At 44.8% G+C, this 20,414-nt stretch overlaps 2 protein-coding genes across 2 annotated transcripts; one reads left to right on the top strand and one right to left on the bottom strand.

Annotated features, from left to right (window-relative positions):
- Positions 1 to 1,002: 1,002 nt before the first annotated feature.
- Positions 1,003 to 5,986, bottom strand: LOC137882195 (piggyBac transposable element-derived protein 5-like). The gene is made up of 5 exons (XM_068724361.1): positions 5,764 to 5,986; positions 4,841 to 5,036; positions 4,624 to 4,752; positions 3,652 to 3,830; positions 1,003 to 3,466 (listed from the first exon to the last, which is right to left on the bottom strand). Exons 1-5 carry the CDS (start codon positions 5,832 to 5,834, stop codon positions 1,066 to 1,068), a joined length of 2,976 nt encoding a protein of 991 aa, XP_068580462.1. The 5' UTR covers positions 5,835 to 5,986; the 3' UTR covers positions 1,003 to 1,065.
- Positions 5,987 to 6,491: 505 nt separating this feature from the next.
- Positions 6,492 to 19,482, top strand: nr1h3 (nuclear receptor subfamily 1, group H, member 3). The gene is given in 13 exon segments (XM_068724251.1): positions 6,492 to 6,725; positions 8,831 to 9,062; positions 11,089 to 11,171; positions 11,781 to 11,917; positions 11,919 to 12,024; positions 12,767 to 13,033; positions 13,279 to 13,484; positions 14,792 to 14,876; positions 14,879 to 14,970; positions 15,203 to 15,302; positions 15,599 to 15,712; positions 15,850 to 15,944; positions 16,154 to 19,482. Coding segments are annotated over 11 exon segments (1,392 nt in total). The 5' UTR covers positions 6,492 to 6,725; positions 8,831 to 9,062; positions 11,089 to 11,128; the 3' UTR covers positions 16,301 to 19,482.
- Positions 19,483 to 20,414: the final 932 nt, after the last annotated feature.

Genomic DNA, 20,414 nt, shown 5'->3' with positions numbered 1-20,414 from the left:
GAAGCACATTTACCGCATCTGCTCAACAATCACTCTCACAAACCGAACGAGGACAAGGACACGCATTCACCGAAGAGCAGCGATCAAGTGGTGGAAAACTGTGAAGAGATGCTGCTCCCATACAATTCAGCAGAGAAGAAAGAAACACCACACTTACCTGTCCGTCAGTTGTTTTCCTCCGCGGCCTCCTCGTCCACCCTGTGACAGAACAAACAAAAGGTACATTTTATAACAATCATCACAACAATGTTTTCTACGCAGTCGTTAATCACAAGAAGAAAACATTTGTGGTTTAATGCTCAGGAGACCTTTTAGAAACAAACCGATTATTTTTTTAGGCTCAAAAATTGCATAGCCATACTTAAAAAGAGTATATCTCTGCAACCACAAGGTCTATTTGAATACTTTTGGTGTTATAATAAAGGGAACACTTGCGAGATTCAGATGAGTAAATCTATGTTACTGGTTAAGAGTAAATGAAGATGGGACACCGCATAAATTAAAAGGTTTCAGGTTTGCCTAAAAAAGAAATGAAAAGAAAGAAGCACTTACAGGGTGAGTATTTCTTTGGAATGATGCAGCTGCAGGTCTAAACCTCTCCCAAATCGTAGCACAATATGTGAACAGTCTCTCTGCAAAGTTTGACTTTGATGAAGTGAAGCAGAACTAAATTAGAGAGCTTTTAGTACAGAGAGTTCAGGCGAGGTGTGGCACCATCTGTTCCATTTGAATTGTCTCATGTACCAAACTCTATTTCACTAATGGTGTTCAATTCATCCAAATAAAGCAGCATTTGGCTTTTTTTTTGGAAAATTCAACCAGACCTCTATATATTTTCCCATTAAAAAAAAAATACTCACACAAATCAACTGAATGTCGAATCCAAATGGAACAGATTTAATTAGAGCAAACTGTAAACATTTGTAAATATACAAACTGTGAAAACACAGGTAAAACTAAAAAACAATTTACATTATTTAGGTATTGTGGGTGGCGGCCTTCGCCTGGGTGGGGTCCATCGGTGGATGGACCCCACCCAGGCGAAGGCCGTTGTCCATCGTGCCGTTATTGGCCATCGTGCCACAGCTGGAAGCAGTTCTTTTTGGAAGTGAGGCAGAGAGGAACCTTGCACTTCCTGCAACAAGTGGACGTCTTCACCCTCAGCAGTCCAGCGTTGTGGCACCTCTTGCAATACTTCCTGACCCTCGTCTCCTCGCCGTCGAAAAACATGGGCATGCAGGTGGGGGGTGGGGACGGGGGAGGGGGAGGGGGGCCCGCTGAGCCATCGGCGAACTCCAGCATCTCCATGGCCAACTGCTCCCTGAAGGTCTTGTGGGTGAAGGGCTCCGTCTGGGCGGGGTCCCGCCGCAACTTGAACAGCTCCTTGTGCAAAAGGTAACTGTTCACCACAGCAATGTCCATGAAGTGGTAAAAAAAAGTCTTGTACCACTTCATCGTCTTGTGGCGGACGCTGCAAAATCCGATCATCGCGTCGGACAAATCCATACCGCCCATGCTGCGGTTGAAGTCCACGACGCTGTCCGGAACCGGTACGGACTTGTTCTGCCACACCCCAGCCTCCTTCACCTTTCTCCTCACCGTCTGCCCACTGAAGGCCCGATGCACCGTGGAACACATCGTCACCTCCCGCGTGTCCATCCACTTCACGAAGAGGAGTTTGCCGCTCCGGATCCAACGCATGTCTCCCCTCTCAGCCGTTTTGGGCAGGTCGTTGTTCTGGGTCTTAGGGAAGCCGACTCGAGTTTTCCTGATGGTCCCGCAGCAGCCCATGTTCTTTGTGGCCAGATCGGTGAAGAGCGCGGGGCTCGTGTAGAAATCGTCCGTGTACAACAAGTAGCCGCCGCCGAGGAGAGGAAAAGGCAAAAGGTCCATCACCGCCGAGTAACTCAGACCGTGGCCCGTGGGGGACTCACTTTTGCCCGCGTGGACGAAGAAATTCCACGTGTAGCCAATCGACGCATCCGCCAGCACAAACAGTTTGTAATCCCACTTCGTGGGCTTGTCCTTCATGTACTGCTTCACGTTGATGCAGGTCTTGCTTACGACCATCCGCTCATTGATGGACAGATTCTGATGCGGCTGGAAGTTGGCTTTGCAGGCTTTCACCATCTCCGTGTAGAGCGGCTTGATCTTGAACAGCGGGTCGTACATAGCGGTGTTCCTTTGCTTGTCGTTTTCCTCGTCCTCTTTTGGGTCGCTGAGGTGAAGTGACCACAAGATGGCCTCAAAGCGGTCCCGCGTCATGCTGTTGCCGGGGAACTGGAAGTTGTACGGCCATATCTTCCTCCAGTAATCGGCCATGTGGTGCACCGTCACGAAGCCGGTGAAGATGATGATGGCGAGGAATGTGTAGAAGTCCTCCATCGTGAGCACTTCCCAGTTGAATTTCTTCCCGGCTTTCCTTCTTTCGGCGGCGTTGGCATTTGTGTTGTCGATGATTTTTTGGACAACAGTTGCAGAAAAAAAAAGCCTGAAGATGCGGAGGGGAGACCATGCTGAGGTGGTGTCACACGCGGGGCCTGGGATCCTGGCCGGCATGAACCTGATCGGGTCGGGTTTGATGCACTCCTCCGCTCCGTCATGCCACCTGCCGCCCTCCACGCGCTCTGTAGGTTTTTCCTCCACCTCGCTCTCGCTCTCACTCTCTGTAGATACCAACCTACTTTTTGCACGCTTGGCAGAAGTTCTCAGAGGGGGGCGTCCTCTCTTCCGCCGAGTGGTCGGGGGAGATGCTGCTGGGCCCGCGCCGGGTTTGATGCACTTCTCCGCTCCGTCATGCCACGTGCCGCCCTCCTCGCTCTCGCTCTCACTCTCGCTCTCACTCTCTGCAGATACCAGCCTACTTCTTGCACGCTTGGCAGAAGTTCTCAGAGGGGGGCGTCCTCTCTTCCGCGGAGTGGTCGGGGGAGATGCTGATGGGCCCGGCTGGGGTGCCAACGACTGGGTGTGTGGAGTCGTGGGGGGAGGAGATGCTGCCGGGCCCGGCTGGGGTGCCAACGACTGGGTGTGTGGAGCCGTGGGGGGAGGAGATGCTGATGGGCCCGACTGGGGTGTCAACGGCTGGGTGTGTGGAGCCGTGGGGGGAGGAGATGCTGATGGGCCCGACTGGGGTGTCAACGGCTGGGTGTGTGGAGCCGTGGGGGGAGAAGGTGCTGATGGGCCCGACTGGGGTGTCAACGGCTGGGTGTGTGGAGCCGTGGGGGGAGAAGGTGCTGCTGGGCCCGGCTGAGGTGCCCACCACTGGGCGCGTGGAGCCATGGGGGGAGGAGGTGCTGCCGGGCCCGGCTGGGGCGTCAACGACCTGGCGCGTGGAGCCGTGGGGGGAGGAGATACTGCTGGGCCCGGCTGAGGTTGTGAAAGTTCTGAAGCCGAATGTGGACGTGTTGGCCGTGGGACACTTGAAGGTCCCGAGACGCTGGCAAGGGGTGGCTCGTAATCCTCATCACTGTAAACCCAAATGTGGAAGAAAAATAAATATATGCATTCAGTGGTCCGGTAAACATAAATGCAATAAACAAAAATAACCACACAGTATACAATCAGACCATATAACTAAGCCAGAATTTTGCCACGAGAATGCTAGATAGATAGAAAATGTGTTAAATATAACATTTATAAGACAATCCATACCTTTCCGATGATGGAAGACAGTAATCAGAGTCACTGGTGTCCCGTGTATTTTCAGGATGCACCAGATCCTCGTCATCTGACGACGAATCAATCGGGCAAACGGTGCTCCCGGGGTCCTCCTCCAGAATTTTCAGAGCCTCCTCCGGAGTGAAATATGTCTTTGGGCCTCGTTTCGACAGCTTTCTCAAAAATAAATTCGAACAAAGTAGGGGAAAACAATAAATCAACCGTAAAAGTTACACACATGACGCTAAAACAAAGCTGATGCCTGATTCTGTGGGCAGTGCAGGCTGTGACACACCTTTCCTCCGCGGACCCACAGCAACATAGAAACGCCCGGAATGATTAGAGTGTAACACAGGATGTAGGTTGGACGTATTTCAGCGCAGATTTACCGGGAAAAACGATCTTTTCACGGAAAAACAGCTCAAGGTAAGAGATTTTTTTATAACTATCGTTTGATGAAGCGATTTCGGTTGTTGGTGTTCTTTGGCTCATATCTCGCTGATGCTTTGATGTAGCTGGATTTGATGTGTGCGTCTGGAATCTGTGGAGTGTCTGCTTTCTTTTTGAGATATCATGTGTGCGTATTGCATAAAGTGGAATGACTAGGTGGCACTATATGGATTTTGATATTTGGTAATTCATTTAGTTGGTGTTTGAGTTGTGTTAAAAACAGCTTACATATTCTTATAGCCCATCTGATGTGCAACATCATTATATTTGTTCGTGATTCTCCACAGCCCCCCAAAAAGGGGGCGCTCGGGCTTAAAAAGGTCCAGGTCAACCTAAATTCTAATAAATTAGGCTCCACCAGATACACCTTTTAAAATGCGTAATAATCACATCTATACATTTATATTTTACTCTGTTATAAAAAGTGACCCTTTAACAAGTAATTGCCATAATAACTTTAAACGGTTAACCCAATAGGATGTACCTACAGTGCGGAGAACGCAACAGAAAACTCACCCTCATTCCTCCTCGCTTGTCTCTGCGCAGACTGACCACCTCTCTCGCTTTGTCTCGTTCGGCTTGTGTTGCTACTGGAGTCGCCACGTTCGCCTCCTTTGGCATCACCCCTCGCTTACGAAGCTCGATCTGTGGGGGGATATTATGGAGTCATTGAGTCGCTTCACACAAAGATCGAAACGGGACGACTGTGAGAAAGGAATAGTTTGTACAACACCTTTGATGAATCCTGGCCCTGGCTGAAAATGGTGGGCACCGCGTCCTCCCTCAGAAACTGTTTGCCGTTGTAGTCCCTGAAGCAGTCGGCCCTGAAGTGCTCCGAGCAGAGGCACGTGTTGGCGGTCGGGATGAAGTTCTTCATCCCCAGGCTGTGTACCCATTTGCCGGAGAGTTGAGGTTTGCTGAGGGGGAACCTTATGCACAGAAGAGAGGGGAGAAACAAACACATATTAAACTCACATAGCCGTGGGGAGGGAAAAGATTTACCAGAGATCAGAAACGGTTACATTGCCAGTACTTAATGTACTAATTATTTGTCTTGGTCAAGATGTTTTACAGCAACGTTTTTAATCAATATATCATGTTGTGAGAAACCTCTGTGTAATTGTTGAGTCCCATCTTCTTTACCTCCCAGTGAATTCTGTTTTTACACAAATGTGTTGTCGTATTTTGTTTCTCACACCGTGTAGTACTTTTTAAATTACTTTGTATCTAAGTAGAATAGAGCCATATCATCAGGCTAGTTTAAGACTCAAGTACACGTGGTACAATTCGGTAGAGCTGCAACATGCGATCGTTATCATGTATTACTTGTATTTTCCTAAATAAATTAAACTCGTTAATTTGTGGTAAGACTTATCTGCTAACCTATATCTATATATGCATACGCACATTATAACGTATAACTATGCATTTAAGCCCAATTTTAGCCAAAAGATAAAGTGCGTTTTAAAATAGGCACGTTTGACGTCAGTTAGCGTTAGCTTGGAGTGTTAGCTAGTTATAAACTCGAGGTGAAACTTGTTCTAATGTTGCCTGTAAGAGGCGATACCGTCACTTAAAGTAACGTAAACGCAAAGATATTCGTGTCGGTTATTTTGTTCACTTTAAATTATGCTAAAATTAAAGTGAAAAACTTACCTGTAAAATCGGATTTCCGACCCTTTGACAAACTTATTGTTGCACCCTATAGCAGCACAGATAACCGGCATGGCGTCGATTTTTGACGAAACGCAGTTTAAAAAACTAAATGCAGAAAAAACCGCGACGGGGGGAAAAGTGGCAGTTCGTTGCTGTTATCTGTCCAACGTCTTCTTCTTCTTCTGTGGTGTTTGGCGGTAGTTTGCATCCTTTTTGTTGCATCGCCGCCCAACTTCTTCTTCGGCGAAGATAAAAATGTACTTCCGCTACCAACTTCCGGTTCTTTCTCTGAAGAGTCCGCCCTCTAGCGGCGGCTCAGGAGAAAAAGAGGTGTGGCTGTGGTGAACTGTGAGCTTTATATGTCAGAGCTGTAAACAATATCATATAGATGAAACTACCCAACCTATGGCGATAATAATCCAATATTATAATATGTAAGAATAATGACAGGGACCATTCTTTATTTATTATATCGTTGGAAAGCTTACATCTTCAGAGTTAGATTTACCCCTATTTGCCTCCAAATAGTAGACGTATAAAGTACCATAAGATGAAAATACACAAGTAAAGTACAGGTACCTCAAAATTGTACTTAAGTATAGTAACCTGAATTGGGTAAAATTAAGCAATTACATTCCTCCACTGCCAGCTGCCTGCAAGACTAAACACTGGGCCACAGACCCCCAACGGAACAAAGTCTGTTTCCTGCTGCGCGAGCCGCTTCTCAGGAGCCACTGGATCACGTGATATATAACTACGCTGGCTGGCTAGCGAGCTAACATGCTAGCTCCGGTTGTCAGAGCCGCTGTCAACAGCCACAAACGGACGGAGTAGCACACCCGCAACCAGCAAGTAGTTGCAAACTCGCGGAGGCTCGAAGTCTCCGGCAAGTTAACCAATGTTGCTCCTTTAGTCGGTAGCCATTATCGTGATATTAAGTTAGCTAAGCTAACGTTTGCTAGGTAAGTTAGCTGTTAAACTTGTTTAAAGGGTGTTGCTTTTTGAGTGCGGGGGTGTTCGGCTAACGGCCTTGTTTTGGATTTGACTTTGAAGCTAATCTCACTTTAACATCCACTTGTAGGGTTTATATATCCGCAATGTTTTAAGGCTAACTTGGTAACGTTCCGTTTGAATGTTGTTGCCGTTAGCTAGCTTGTTGTTTGTTTGTTTGTTGGTTAGCTTACATTACGACTGGCTATCTAATGTTAGCTCAAAGTCTGTGGCCTAAGCTGCAAGCAAGTATCAGCAGTGTCAATTTAAAACTTTGACAAATGTGTGTTTTTATGTTGCGACATGCTGGTTCAAGTGTTTAGTTACATAACACGATTGCGAAATGAACGACCACTAGCTTAAGTAAGTAGCCACCGAGGCTAACTGTACATTAGCTAGTTTGGCCCAGACTGTGACAGTTTGGTTTTTACATCTTGTTGCAGCGTGTGTTGCCACCTACACGGCTGGTTTAACTTCTTTAGTCTGAGTAGTCCTCTGTGTTGGCGTGTATCTTACAAACATGACATATTGTGTCACCTGTTTGTCAGTGCAGTTTGATTTAATCGTGTTTTTTAGTAGTGTGGTTACTTCCCATAGTTCCCATCACAGCTCCTCCCAGTGTTAACCTGAGCAGAGTCTCCAGTCAGAAGAAGTGAAATCATCTGGGTGGGTCTGTGAGACCTTTAAATAACTGAGTGCACTTCTTCTTCTTCTTCTTCTTCTTCTTCTTCTTCTTCTTCTTCCATCACTATGTTTGTGGGAACTTTGTCTTCGTTTTGAAACCTGTGACTCCTGAAAACACTGACTCTTTGCTTTCACATCAAGTAGTTGCTGAGTAAGGTTGTCCATTTTTTCACTTTAGGGTAACATACCGTTGGTCCTTTTCTGAGAATGTTCATGCTGTCTTGTACACTGATGCTTGGTCTTTACTGCCTGGGAGGCTTTTATGAACACAGCTCTCTCACGGATCACTCTGTAACGTGGATCTGACGGCGACAGCGCCAAAGTTAAATGTTAAAAATCGCTTATTTATTCCAACCTGGAGTCCAAAACTCAAAGGTAATCAGTAAAAACATCTGGAAGACTCCATCAAACATTCTCATATGAGGAGCTGGAACCAGTCATTTTTCGCTGTGGATTGAGTAATTGTTTCAGCAGTAGTTGCTAAATCATCTGAACTCTGTCCTTTATATTTACATTTACTTGTGTAATAAGTTATCTATTTTGGGTTGTCGGCAGGATATTGTCGTGGCACATAAATGTAGTTGAATTATACAACTGATGGAGCAAACTGTAACATGCTGTACATGCAGACCACATGCTGTACAGAACGTGTCAGAGACGACTGTATAAGAACACGAGGTTGAGAGAAGGTGTTGGATATTTCAAAAGGGAAAAAAAGAGGTTTGGGTATAATTCAGTGCTTTTATTGATTTGGTTGGTGCGCTCATTTCATTTCCAGCTCTCCAGGAAAACATGCTCATGGACAAAGGTGACTGGCTGATAAGATGCAGGGGACATTGGACTTGTACAGAGAGAGATCAGCGTGGGGATGACACGAGGTTATAGACCAGAGTAGATTTACGACCAAAGAATGTGAATTCACCCAATAAAACCGGATACCTGTTAGAGTGCCGGACCTATTGTGTCTGTGCAACGGACTCCGGAGCTTGTTTTAAGAGAACTCAAACTATGATCCGCTACGCTGACGTGACTTTTTGATGTATTGATTTGTGGTTTCTCTATGTCTGAATATTGCATTTGCTCTAAATGTAGCAAAATGTTGTATTGTTTTGGTAAGAAAGGCTTTGAATGGTGTCGACCTTTTGCTTCGGGGACCGCAATGTTTCATTTTCAAACGACTGGAAAAAAGCTGGGGTCGTCTTTAGGAGGCTGTTAGAGTAAAACAGGCTGTTTTTAAAATGTTCAAGGGGGGGGGGGGGGGAGTACAAGGGCTCTGTGGGGATTTAAGAGCATCGCAAATGACCAATAGTAACCTCTGCTGTTCCCTCTCTCTCACCCTCCCTCCCTCCCTCCCTTCTCTGTTTTCCCTCCCGTCTCCCATTGGGCATTGCAGAAAGGGACTCGTCTCCTTCCCTACTCGTTGTCTTCAAGATATCGAGTTATTAAATTTCCGACCCCAATAAGTCACAGAGGGGGGGGGGGGGGGGTGTGTGTGTGTGTTTTGGCGTCCTCGAGGCTCATCGGGCAAAGCGAGTCCTCCATCAGCGCGGGAGTATCGACAGGCCGGGGCCGTGGACTCTGCTGGGCGGGATGGATCGACGATAAGTAAGACGTCAACTTCAGAGGTAAGGTCAGTCCAAATTAGTTTGGGCTTAGTGAGGCGTGCTATCACTGTGTTGTCCTGTAGATTGTGTGTTATCCAGAGCAAAATGTTTTTTAAATATGTAAATTTATAGGCTGTTATTGAAAAATCCTGGAAGAATTTCAATCTTTCTTCGCAGCAAATTTGTGACATTTTTGCGACATTCTGGTATTGATATTTTAAAGGCAAACAGGATGCAAAGATTTGACTTTTTTTCAGTCCCAATAGTGAAACCTCGATCAGATGTTCAATCAATACGCCTCACTGTGGAAGGAAACATCAGGCTGGACTTCAGCATCGCCTTCCTAACTGTGTAAAACAAAGGATAGAAATAAATTAATAGAATTTTAATTTATTCCCGATACAATGAATCGTACAGCAGCAACAGATTGGTCACAACTTAAGCAGGAGTTATTATTCCAGTATATAAACAGAATAAAATAAATGGTTCATATTGTCAGCGATATCTGATATCGGTCCGTGAACATAGTTTTAGTCGTACTTTGTGTGAAGTCTCTTATCGTGGACGGCTACAACAACAACAAGCGCTTTACTGCTTTGCTGTAGTTTTTAGGAGCTTATCAGTGAGGCTTTGAAAGTGACCGTCGTCTCCGCTATCGTGGCTCGTTCACGCGTTTAGTTTTTATTGTAGGTAATAGAGACATTTATCATATTCAGTCACGCTTCATTTACTATCTTTTGTCTGCCTTGAGCTTGATTTCATGATTTTTCTTGCGACTGTCCCGAGTTATCTCACCGGCAACTTTTTTTTCTTTTCTTCTTCTAATACTTTAATACTTTTATGATATCGCGGGGCCGCAGAGTACGTTTTTAGACATCGCTACCGGACCTGTGAGATCCACAGTTGACGGGGCGGTTGGCACATTTAAATTGTTAGTAACCAGAGAGCTATTGGGTAAATCATACCTCGTATATGTTTGTGGCGAAGAACTGACGTCACAAACGGTTGCGTAATACAACGCGTGTTGTTGGTTCCCTCCGCGGCTCTCTTGTCTCGCATGAAATGAATGGATGAGGAGCAGGAAGCTCATTAGGTGACAGTCCTAGTGGTGGACCGACCCGAGCGGACCACATTCAGAAGGCTCCGTTATAACAGATGGATCGATTACATCCTGCATCCCTGAACTCATTCGTAGTCTGTCGGCCGTCAGATTACATTTAGAGAGACGAGGTAAGAAGAAACAACCGTGTGTTTAGTAGGACGTTTCAGACGGTCTGAATAGGTTTGTTGATACTTCATATTTAATACGCATATAGTACAAAAGTGATGTCCAGCAGAGGCAGCAGGACCTCAGACCGTCTCAACATAATGAGTAAAATAGCTTTTTTTTTTTTTTTGTGTTTGATATATATATATATATATATATATATATTACACTCTAAAACATTAAATCCTTCTTCAAAAGTCGTATTTATTGCAGTATTTCTGTATTAGACTGCTGTAGTCATAATCAGCTTGACTCGATAAACTGGCAATGAGTTGTCATAATAAGTGAAGTGTTTATATTATATCGCATAATCATTTTTATGCAATAAAGCCTTTTATTTTTAAACTGGGGTTTCCGTCTCTCAGGCTGGTTAAGAATAGCCAGGAATCGTGTGTGTGTGTGTGTGTGTGTGTGTGTGTGTGTGTGTGTGTGTGTGTGTGTGTGTGTGTGTGTGTGTGTGTGTGTTTTTTGCTGACTCAGTTTCCTGAAATGCACCCGTATGGCGCACATGACTAACTTTCATTTCTGCTTCTGCAGCCGGTCGGCTTTCATGTCCACTTACTGTCACAGACCTCGGTCCGTTCTGAGATCTCTCTAAGAACGCCGTTGTGCTGTTTAACCTCACGTCACGTAATAGAACTACCTGCCTGTTCTGGATGTGTGCGTACAGCGTCAGCAGGGTCACTCTCCCCTCCCTGTTCACCACCCTTTTAATACGCACGTCTATACTTGTACTGCTGCCGTCATAACTCGGTGCGATTGTTCCTTTTTGTTGCACAGGTGCACGTTGGTTTCGTAATGACAAGCTGCTGTGCAGAAGATGTCCACGCTGTCTGTGACTGATATCCCAGATGTTGGTCATGGTAAGAGGAGCCACATCTGTATCAGTCGTGTGTGTGTGTGTGTGTGTGTGTGAGAGAGAGACCAAACTGCACAGGCTTCAGTGTGTGTTGTTGTATGCTGCGGGGGAGGCTATCCAGCCGTTGTTTTTTTTTTTTTTAAATATTCTTATTCTATCTGTTATCTATTATGTTGTCCACCTAAAACGATTCATAGCACAACCAAGACCACTCATGGGTGTCTTAAACGCATCCATATGTGACAGGAATGCTTTGATTTCTCACGGTTTCAGCAGAAATTCGTTACTATAGTCGTGTTTACCCGTGAGTATTGCGTTATATTGCATGCGTGTTGTGTTGTTTACCAGCTTTTGTCTCATGAACGTGTGTTTTGGACACCTGTCCCTGTTGAGTTACAGTTTTTGAAATTGTGTGTGTGTGTGTGTGTGTGTGTGTGTGTGTGTGTGTGTGGTGTGTGTGTGTGTGTGTGTGTGTGTGTGTGTGTGTGTGTGTGTGTGTGTGTGTGTGTGTGTGTGTGTGTGTGTGTGTGTGTGTGTGTATGTATGTGTGTGTGTGTGTGTGTGTGTGTGTGTGTGTGTGTGTGTGTGTGTGTGTGTGTCCGTCCTCCGTCAGATGAGAGGAAGGTGTTTGTCGGGGCCTCTGAGCTGCAGCTGGACTGCATGGTTGAGGAGAGCGGCCGAAGCGGCGCAATGAAGCAGGACGGCCCGCTGTCGCTGGCTGACCTCTCCCCGCCAGACGACCCCGCCGCCCCCCCCTCACAACGGCCTGCCGCTGACCGACATGAGGAGCCCTCTGCCGGTGGAGCCGAGCGACATTAAGCCGGAACCGTCGGCAGGCGACACGCCTGGCGGCTTAGGTGAGGGAAAAGGGCTCGCAGCCACCAAAAACGACACCATTCGTCACAGCAAGAAGCTTTGAAAACAGTCATTTCTGTCAGATTTTCATCTTTCCGACAGTCCTTGAACACATCACGTGTGGCTCAGCTTAAAATTGTGATATTTCATCAAAAACATTTTATTCTACATGTCTCATTTAATGTCAAACTTGTGTTTTTTTTTCTTTTTTTTTATGGTTTACAGCATGGTAAATGTGTCGCGCTGCACAAAAGACATTTTTTTTTTTAGCCGTGATGGTTTCCATAGAGGTTTTATATTGTAGTGACAATCAAGACCACAGAGAGGAAAAAAAACGTGACCGAAGCGGAAAACAAAAACGCCCCGAAACTGCTTCGGGGGTGTAGAGGGTCAATGAAATAGCACACATCCTTTTTTGTGGGAGTGTCCAGTTTCATATGTGGGGAAAAACAGGTAGTCACATCCATCAATCATCATGTAGGAACAGCTGGACACCACTGGATGTGTCAGCACATTCTGGAAATGAATTTGAGCCACAATGCTGCAACATTTAATTTCGAAATTTGAATCCGTCTGGATGTTTTGCATTTTGAGGGTTGTCTGGAGCCGATCTGTGCTTTGATCAGACGCCGGGAACAACTTATGTGTCCCCTCATTCAAATAAGAGCAGACGCTCTGAACAACCCTCAGTGACCGAACTAGTTCTTAACGCGGTCCGTCGACCTCTTTCTCTACCGCCTGCAGATGGTCAGCCGGTGAAGAGAAAGAAGGGCCCGGCGCCCAAGATGCTGGGCAACGAGGTGTGCAGCGTGTGCGGCGACAAGGCCTCCGGGTTCCACTACAACGTGCTGAGCTGCGAGGGCTGCAAGGGCTTCTTCCGACGCAGCGTCATCAAAAGCGCCCAGTACGCCTGCAAGAACAACGGCCGCTGCGAGATGGACATGTACATGCGGCGCAAGTGCCAGCAGTGCCGCCTGCGCAAGTGTCGGGAGGCGGGCATGCTGGAGCAGTGTGAGTGTGTGAGTGTGTGTGTGTGTGTGTGTGTGTGTGTGTGTGTGTGTGTGTGTGTGTGTGTGTGTGTGTGTGTGTGTGTGTGTGTGTGTGTGTGTGTGTGTGTGTGTGTGTGTGTGTGTGTGTGTGTGTGTGTGTGGAGAGAATTCAGACTCTCACCGTCTCATTGTAGCCCCGAGTGTAAAAATGGAACGTCCCGTTTTTTTTTTTTTTGTTTTTTTTTAACTCCTCTTTTTGACCAGCAGGCGTGCTCTCCGAGGAACAAATCCGACTGAAGAAGATGAAGAAGCACCACGAGGACGAAACGGCCCGCACGTCCGCGGTGGTCACGCCCACGCCGCCGCCGGAGACGGTCTCGCTGGCGCCGCAGCAGCAGGAGATGATCGAGAAGCTGGTGGCCATGCAGAAGCAGTGCAACAAGAGGTCGTTCCTCGACCGACCCAAAGTGACCGTGAGTGAGCGTCACAGAGGAGGCGCCGAGACGTTTTTAATGGCGCCCATGAACATGAAAACCTTCTAAATGGAGGTTGTGCCCTGAAATGTCTGCTGTTTCTTTTAAAGCTAGGGTTGGTAATCTCGAGATATTTGTAAATCATCCAACAGGAGAACAGAGCCCAGTGTTGCAAACTCTTTTCTAACCAAAGTAGCTAGCAGCCGAATATAGCATGAAAAATGCCAAGTCAACACAGACCTCCAAAGCCACGCCCCCAAAATCAACCAATATGAATTTTAAAAGTATCGTAATGACATCGAGCGTTCGATGTCAGGATGTAGAGAGCGTTTCAACCAGACTATCAAAATAAAATGGCCGCCTTTTAAAGAGGCCAGACTTATGAAGAACTTTGTACTCTTGTACACAATTTAATCATAAACCTGCAGGTTGGAGTCTGTGATTTAAGACGGGCTCGCAATAAAAGTGTGTGTGTGTGTGTGTGTGTGTGTGTGTGTGTGTGTGTGTGTGTGTGTGTGTGTGTGTGTGTGTGTGTGTGTGTGTGTGTGTGTGTGTGTGTGTGTGTGTGTGTGAGAGTGTGTGAGTGTGTGAGTGAGAGAGTGTGAGAGAGAGAGATCAATACTACTTCTCTAATCTATACTCTTATTGGTTCGGCTCTTAATCGATACTCCTATTGATTCTTTTTCATTACTAAATAATTGCTTTTTAATATGTTATTTGATAAATTAGATTAGACTTTATTTATATGACAAAATGTTGTTTCGAGAGCAGCAACAGCAAAGTCACTACATAGAGTCTGTAATATCTCACTGGAATCAAAACTAAAAAGTCAATAAAGTAGATCATATTCCTGAGCGAAGATGATAAATAATGAACACAGACGTCCGTCCTTCCTCCTGTCCTCTGATGTGCGGGGGGGGGGGGGGGGGGGGGGGGGGGGGGGCTGCTGTGTCTCAGCAGCAACAGTACACAGATTTTATGACGCATGGTAAAATAAACTATGTATTGATAAAGTATCGACCGGTACCCAGAGAGTCTGGGACGTCTGTAGTCGATCTCTGGTGAAAGCGTACTTGATTTCAGCATCTCTGAAGTCCAGCTTGAACCTGCAATGTGTGTGTGTGTGTGTGTGTGTGTGTGTGTGTGTGTGTGTGTGTGTGTGTGTGTGTGTGTGTGTGTGTGTGTGTGTGTGTGTGTGTGTGTGTGTGTGTGTGTGTGTGTGGGGGAAGTGTTTACTCACTAATTCATACACATATATATATATATATATATATATATATATATGATCTTTTGTGTGAATCCGACAGCCGTGGCCGCAGAGTCAGGACCCTCAGAACCGAGAAGTGCGTCAGCAGCGGTTCGCCCACTTCACCGAGCTCGCGATCATGTCGGTCCAGAGATCGTGGACTTCGCCAAGCAGCTTCCCGGTTTCCTGGAGCTCACCAGGGAGGACCAGATCGCTCTGCTGAAGACCTCAACCATTGAGGTCTGTCTTCACTTCACTTCACTTCGTCTTCGCGCCAAATGCAGGAACTTCAACAACGGACTTATTTGCAGTTTTATATGTCAAAATAAGTTCATGGTGCATTCAGGAATCGATAGCACCGACAGACATTCTGCTTCTCAGCAATGCTGTTTAGAAAGAGTCGCTTCCTGCATGATTTTGACAATATCAAACATCTGTGTATTAATATTCCACTTCTGTCTGCCGTCCTCAGATTATGCTGCTGGAGACTTCTCGGCGGTACAACCCTGCTATTGATAGCATTACGTTCCTGAAGGATTTCAGCTACAATAAGGAAGATTTCGCCAAAGCTGGTGCGTTCGCTTGTTTCTGCCCGTCAGAGGTTTATGGAATATGAACATCTGGAATCACTTGATTTCCTTGTATTTCACCCGTCTTGCATGCTGTTTAAATTTAGCCAAGTTAAAATGATTTTGTACCCAAGCATCCCTAAACTATTGCAACAACTATTCAGTCACCATCAGATATTAAATTCAACATATGAAACTCATAAATTCTGGGTGTAGATATGTTTAAAATAGAAAAAAGAAACTCATTTTCTTCTTTAAAGTGACTTCTAGTTTCCTTGTTTCTCCTCTCGCCTCCTCAGGGCTTCAGTTTGAGTTCATCAACCCCATCTTTGAGTTCTCTAAAGGAATGAACGACCTGCATCTGGACGAGGCAGAGTATGCTCTGCTCATTGCCATCAACATCTTTTCTGCAGGTCAGAATTCCTAAAACTCCACCAAAAAAATGCAGTGAAAATGTATTCCGAGAAAAAAAACTCCTCGTCAGTATGAACCACGTTTTTTACCAAAAACCAGTCCGTAATAGAAGTCTGGTTTTAAACCCTGTGTTCAGATCGGCCGAACGTGCAGGATCACGAGCTGGTGGAGCGGCTGCAGCAGCCCTACGTTGACGCGCTGCGCTCTTACATCATGATCAAGAGACCAAATGTGAGTTTACGCAACCTCTCCTGCTGTGCCGGAGGGGGGCCGGAGGGGGGGGGGGGGGGGGCTTGAAGCGTTACGAGATCAGTTGTTTGCTACATTAAAAAAAAAAAGAAGTCTGTTTGGTGGAAGTGACTTAACTGAAAACAGAGCAAGTCATTCCTGCAGAGGTGGTTTTGTTAAACCTGTTGGTTTTTTTTGACGGTTCCCCTCAGGATCATCTGATGTTCCCCCGCATGCTGATGAAGCTGGTGAGCCTTCGTACGCTGAGCAGCGTCCACTCGGAGCAGGTCTTTGCCCTTCGCCTCCAGGACAAGAAGCTCCCCCCGCTGCTCTCTGAAATCTGGGACGTCAACGAGTGACATACAGGACCCCCCCCCCCCCCCCCCCCCCCCCTCCACGATGTCACGCTCTCTCTGAGGCCCGAGACGAACGCGGCATCCAGCAGGAACACTGACTCCTCTCTGCCAGCAGCGAGATTGTTTTTTGGTTTTTTTTTCTCTCGTGGGAGGAGGAGGAGGAAGAGGAGGAGAGCATCGTCGCCCCTTTGCTCTCAGACAGACTGCTAAATGTTTTTATTTTTTTTGTGTTCACGAGGAGAAACATGAACACCTAGTTGTCTTTGAGCCTTTGTTGTTGTCCTCACGTTCGAGTAGATGCTGACGTGATTACGGCGATTTTTAAATACCACCGTAATGAGGCTCTTTAGCCGGTTTTCTTTTGATTGTAATATCTGTTGAAAGTTCTGTTGATTTTTTTTTTCCTAGTGCACTTCTATACACATCCTCTAAACACTTATAATCTGAGCAGGTGTTGGCTCCAACGGCAGGATCACAGCTGCACATTCAGTCGAAATAGAGATAGATAGATAGAGACACACACACACACACACACACACACACACACACACACACACACACACACACGCGCAGTGCTGTTCACTTTGGTGATGTTGGGGTACAGTGGTAGGCCATCTGGTTGGTAGTGTGCATCATGATATGGCAACAGATAGTGTGTGTGTGTGTTCCTGTTGGAGTGGTCAGAAGGTTGCCGTAGTGCTTCGGGTGAAGTAATGTGAAGTCCACCTCTGGGAGCTGGAGGCTTCTTTAACGTTAGAATACGTTGGTGCATAAGGGGGGGGGGGGCCCTTATGGCCATTTATAAACACCCGTTCACTTTCATGTAAATTGTATATTTATTTTCACGAGAAGAAAAAAATAAAAATTTGTGTAGAAAACACACACACACACACACACACACACACACACACACACACACACACACACACACACACACACACACACACACACACACACACACACACAGATTGTACAATCACATAACGCACACAAAGGTAGAACTCTGCAGGCTGTGTCCTCATTAAGAGGACACTGATGACGTGTCTTCTCTCACACAGAGCGGTGGCGCCGACAAGTCTTAAAGATTTAAACGTTGCTTTGAAAACAGGAAGTCACGCCACCGTCTCCGTGACCCTCCTTCCAAAACGCATAAGAAATCCATCCTGACGCTTGTATTTATGAATCAAAACGGAGAGAATCGCCTCTATTATCACTTTATTTGTCATTAACGTGTATTGTGAGATGTACTTTTTATTCAGTTCATTGCAAAGCAGTTTATATTTAGAATTTTTTTTTTTTTTTTTTTTTCACCACTAGCATTTTTTTTAAAGGTGTGCAAAAAAAAATGTATCGGCAACATCCACATAGCTTGGACAGGATGTAGAGGACGTGACGGCCTTTTTATTTTTGATAATGTACCATAATCTATCAGGATCCAAAGTACCGAACACCAACAGCTTTAACTGCTCAGATTTAGGAAAAACAAACGTACCAAAATCTCTGTTGACGGTGAATGAGTCGAAACATTACACTTCTGAGTTCTAATAAACTGTATATAACTACGGAGATGTCGGTGTTCTCGATGCTTCCTCCTGCTGCCGTGTGAACTTGAAGTGCATAACGGACGATAAAGAAAAAAATGTCGACGCAAATTCAGAATTGTGAAGTTTTGTATTTATTTTTAGGGCCGAAAACCGGACGACGTAATGCTTGAAAGTGACTTTGTGAGCGGTCGGTGTAGTTCCAGGTGTCGCCAGTTTAAAATGAGACACACACACACACACACACACACACACACACACACACACACACACAGCTTCTACACAGTTCCAGTGAAAACCGAGCGTTCCGCTGTATTTTATACAATTTTATTCCTTTTTTTTTTTTTTTTTTTTAAATTCATAAAATTGCATTTAACAGCGAGCCTGTTACAGCCGAAGTGGAACATTAATTGAAACATAAACTATCGTAACAGGTTTGATTTCATCCCAATTAATTGTGTTTTGATCATTCTTTTTTTGTTCTCTCTTCATCCAACAATATGTCTGTACTTCACATTATTTTTGTTTTGATTTAACGACCTTTTGTGGATCTCACAAATAGTCTGATCATTTAATTTTTTTATTGCCATTTTAATTCATTTCTTTCTCTAAATGATTGCGTCTTCAACATTAGGAATACAGGTTGTGTTTAAGAAATAGATTTTATTTTATTTTTTATTTTTTTGATTTACTGCTTCCTCATGCATCAGCGTCTCTGATCTCTGTAAAGAGAAACGCAGTGAGCGCCACCTGTTGGTTGTTTTTCTTCCTCGTTCTTTATTCTACGAACATCACAGAAACGATATAACCAGAGCGCTCTTCCTTCCTCTTCCTAATCAGCTGACAAAAGGCTTCTGTTGAGTTTTTTTTTTCCTGCTGCCTAAAACTGGAAGCGATGTTTAAAAGTCGAGCTTTGATTCGAGTAATCTTAAAAAAAAAAAAATCACGCAGAAGAGTTTCAGGCTGGACGGTGTAAAAGACATTGTCTGACCGTGTTTTGTATCGAGCCGGTTTTCATCACTTCATTACTTTTTTTTTTTTAATTGACGCTCAACAAATTATTTTGTTATAGATTCTCTTACGTCCCTCTAACCTGTAAATAATGTATTTGATTGTTTTTCTTTTTGACAGGTCAATCAATGTTAAAAGAAGCAGAATAATCACAGTGTGCAGCATTTTGAGACCATAAGTGATAATTTTTTTGTCATTTCTTTTTAAATTAAATGCGGTTTTTTTGTTTTTTTTCTGCTTGCAGGTTATCTCTAGCCAAACACTAACAATTAAGTTCAAACAAAAAAAGCATCTTATTATTGGGGTGAATTCTTCGTATGAATCCCAGGTCTCCTGACCGTCAATTCATTTTGTCATTTCTGTGATCAAACAAGCAAAAAGCAAGAAGCCCCGCCTCTTTCTGTCTTTGGAGTGTTCATGTTTTTGTTGAATCTGTCGGTATCAAAGGTTAATTGTTCTGTATATATACCGTAATTGTCATCTCTTGATTCTCATTTACTTCCTGTCTTCAAAAGGGTGACACTGTAAACATTGTTGATGTATAGAAATGCAAACCTATTTTAATACTCGTAACTCATGAAGACCTTCTGTTTTGTATGTACAGTATAAATTAAAGCTATGCTGTAGTGCTGATGTCTTTGGTTTTATTGGCGTGTTGATGCTCGGTGCCTGTCTTGCTGTATTTGCTATTTTTTTTTTTTTTATTTGGCCGTAACTCAAGAATTGATACGCTAAATTGAGATTTTGGTGTCACTGGATGACATTTGGGGCCATATTTTCTATAATTATTTGGAATTGTAATCTATTTTTGTTGATGTATGAAATTTGGGTCCCAGCGTCTCAAAACTGACACTAGTATAAATACAGCTAGTAATAATATTTAATTTAGCTGACAGCTCAAGGCCCCGAAAAGGCTTTGCAAAACAGTTTTGTACAGATTTTTAAGGAAACCTTTGCGACCACAGACACACTCGTCCCTGTAGAGTCTGCGTTAAGGTTTTTATTAGTATTTTATTTTTTTAATTGATTTTTTTTTAATGGAGGCGAGGCGGGGTTCCTGTTCTGACGTGAGGGTCCTGGGACAGATGATGTCCTATGAGTATAGATTGTAAAGCCCTCTGAGGCAAATTAGTGATTTTGGACAATACTAAATAAATTGAATTTAAACATATTGTGGCAAAAATAAATAATAAACAGTAAGAGGATGTGAATATACCTGATGGCAGTATGAAAAAAAAAAATCTAAAGTTTTAAAGTGATATTAATTGCCATGACTTGAAGTTAATAATTGTAGTTTGTGGGTTTTTATCCGGCACCGTTAGGCGATAAAAACACCTTAATATACAGTGAAACTGTCCAGACTGATTATCGAGTGAGATACAACCACCGCGGCTAGTCCCCGTGGAGAGAGAGCGCAAGAGAGAGAGCATTAAGTGGGTTTCGTTAGGTCTCAATATGCGGAACTCCCTGCAGACCGACGATGATGAGGAGGATGTTGTGAAGGAGGCAGGTCTGTGACTGACACACACACACACACACACACACACACACACACACACACACAC

Source organism: Cebidichthys violaceus, unplaced genomic scaffold (assembly GCF_023349555.1).
Source record: "Cebidichthys violaceus isolate CVI_PGR_0920_01 unplaced genomic scaffold, fCebVio1.0.p SCAF_30, whole genome shotgun sequence".
Lineage (NCBI taxonomy): Eukaryota > Metazoa > Chordata > Actinopteri > Perciformes > Stichaeidae > Cebidichthys > Cebidichthys violaceus.
This window is presented reverse-complemented; position numbering and strand designations above follow the sequence as displayed.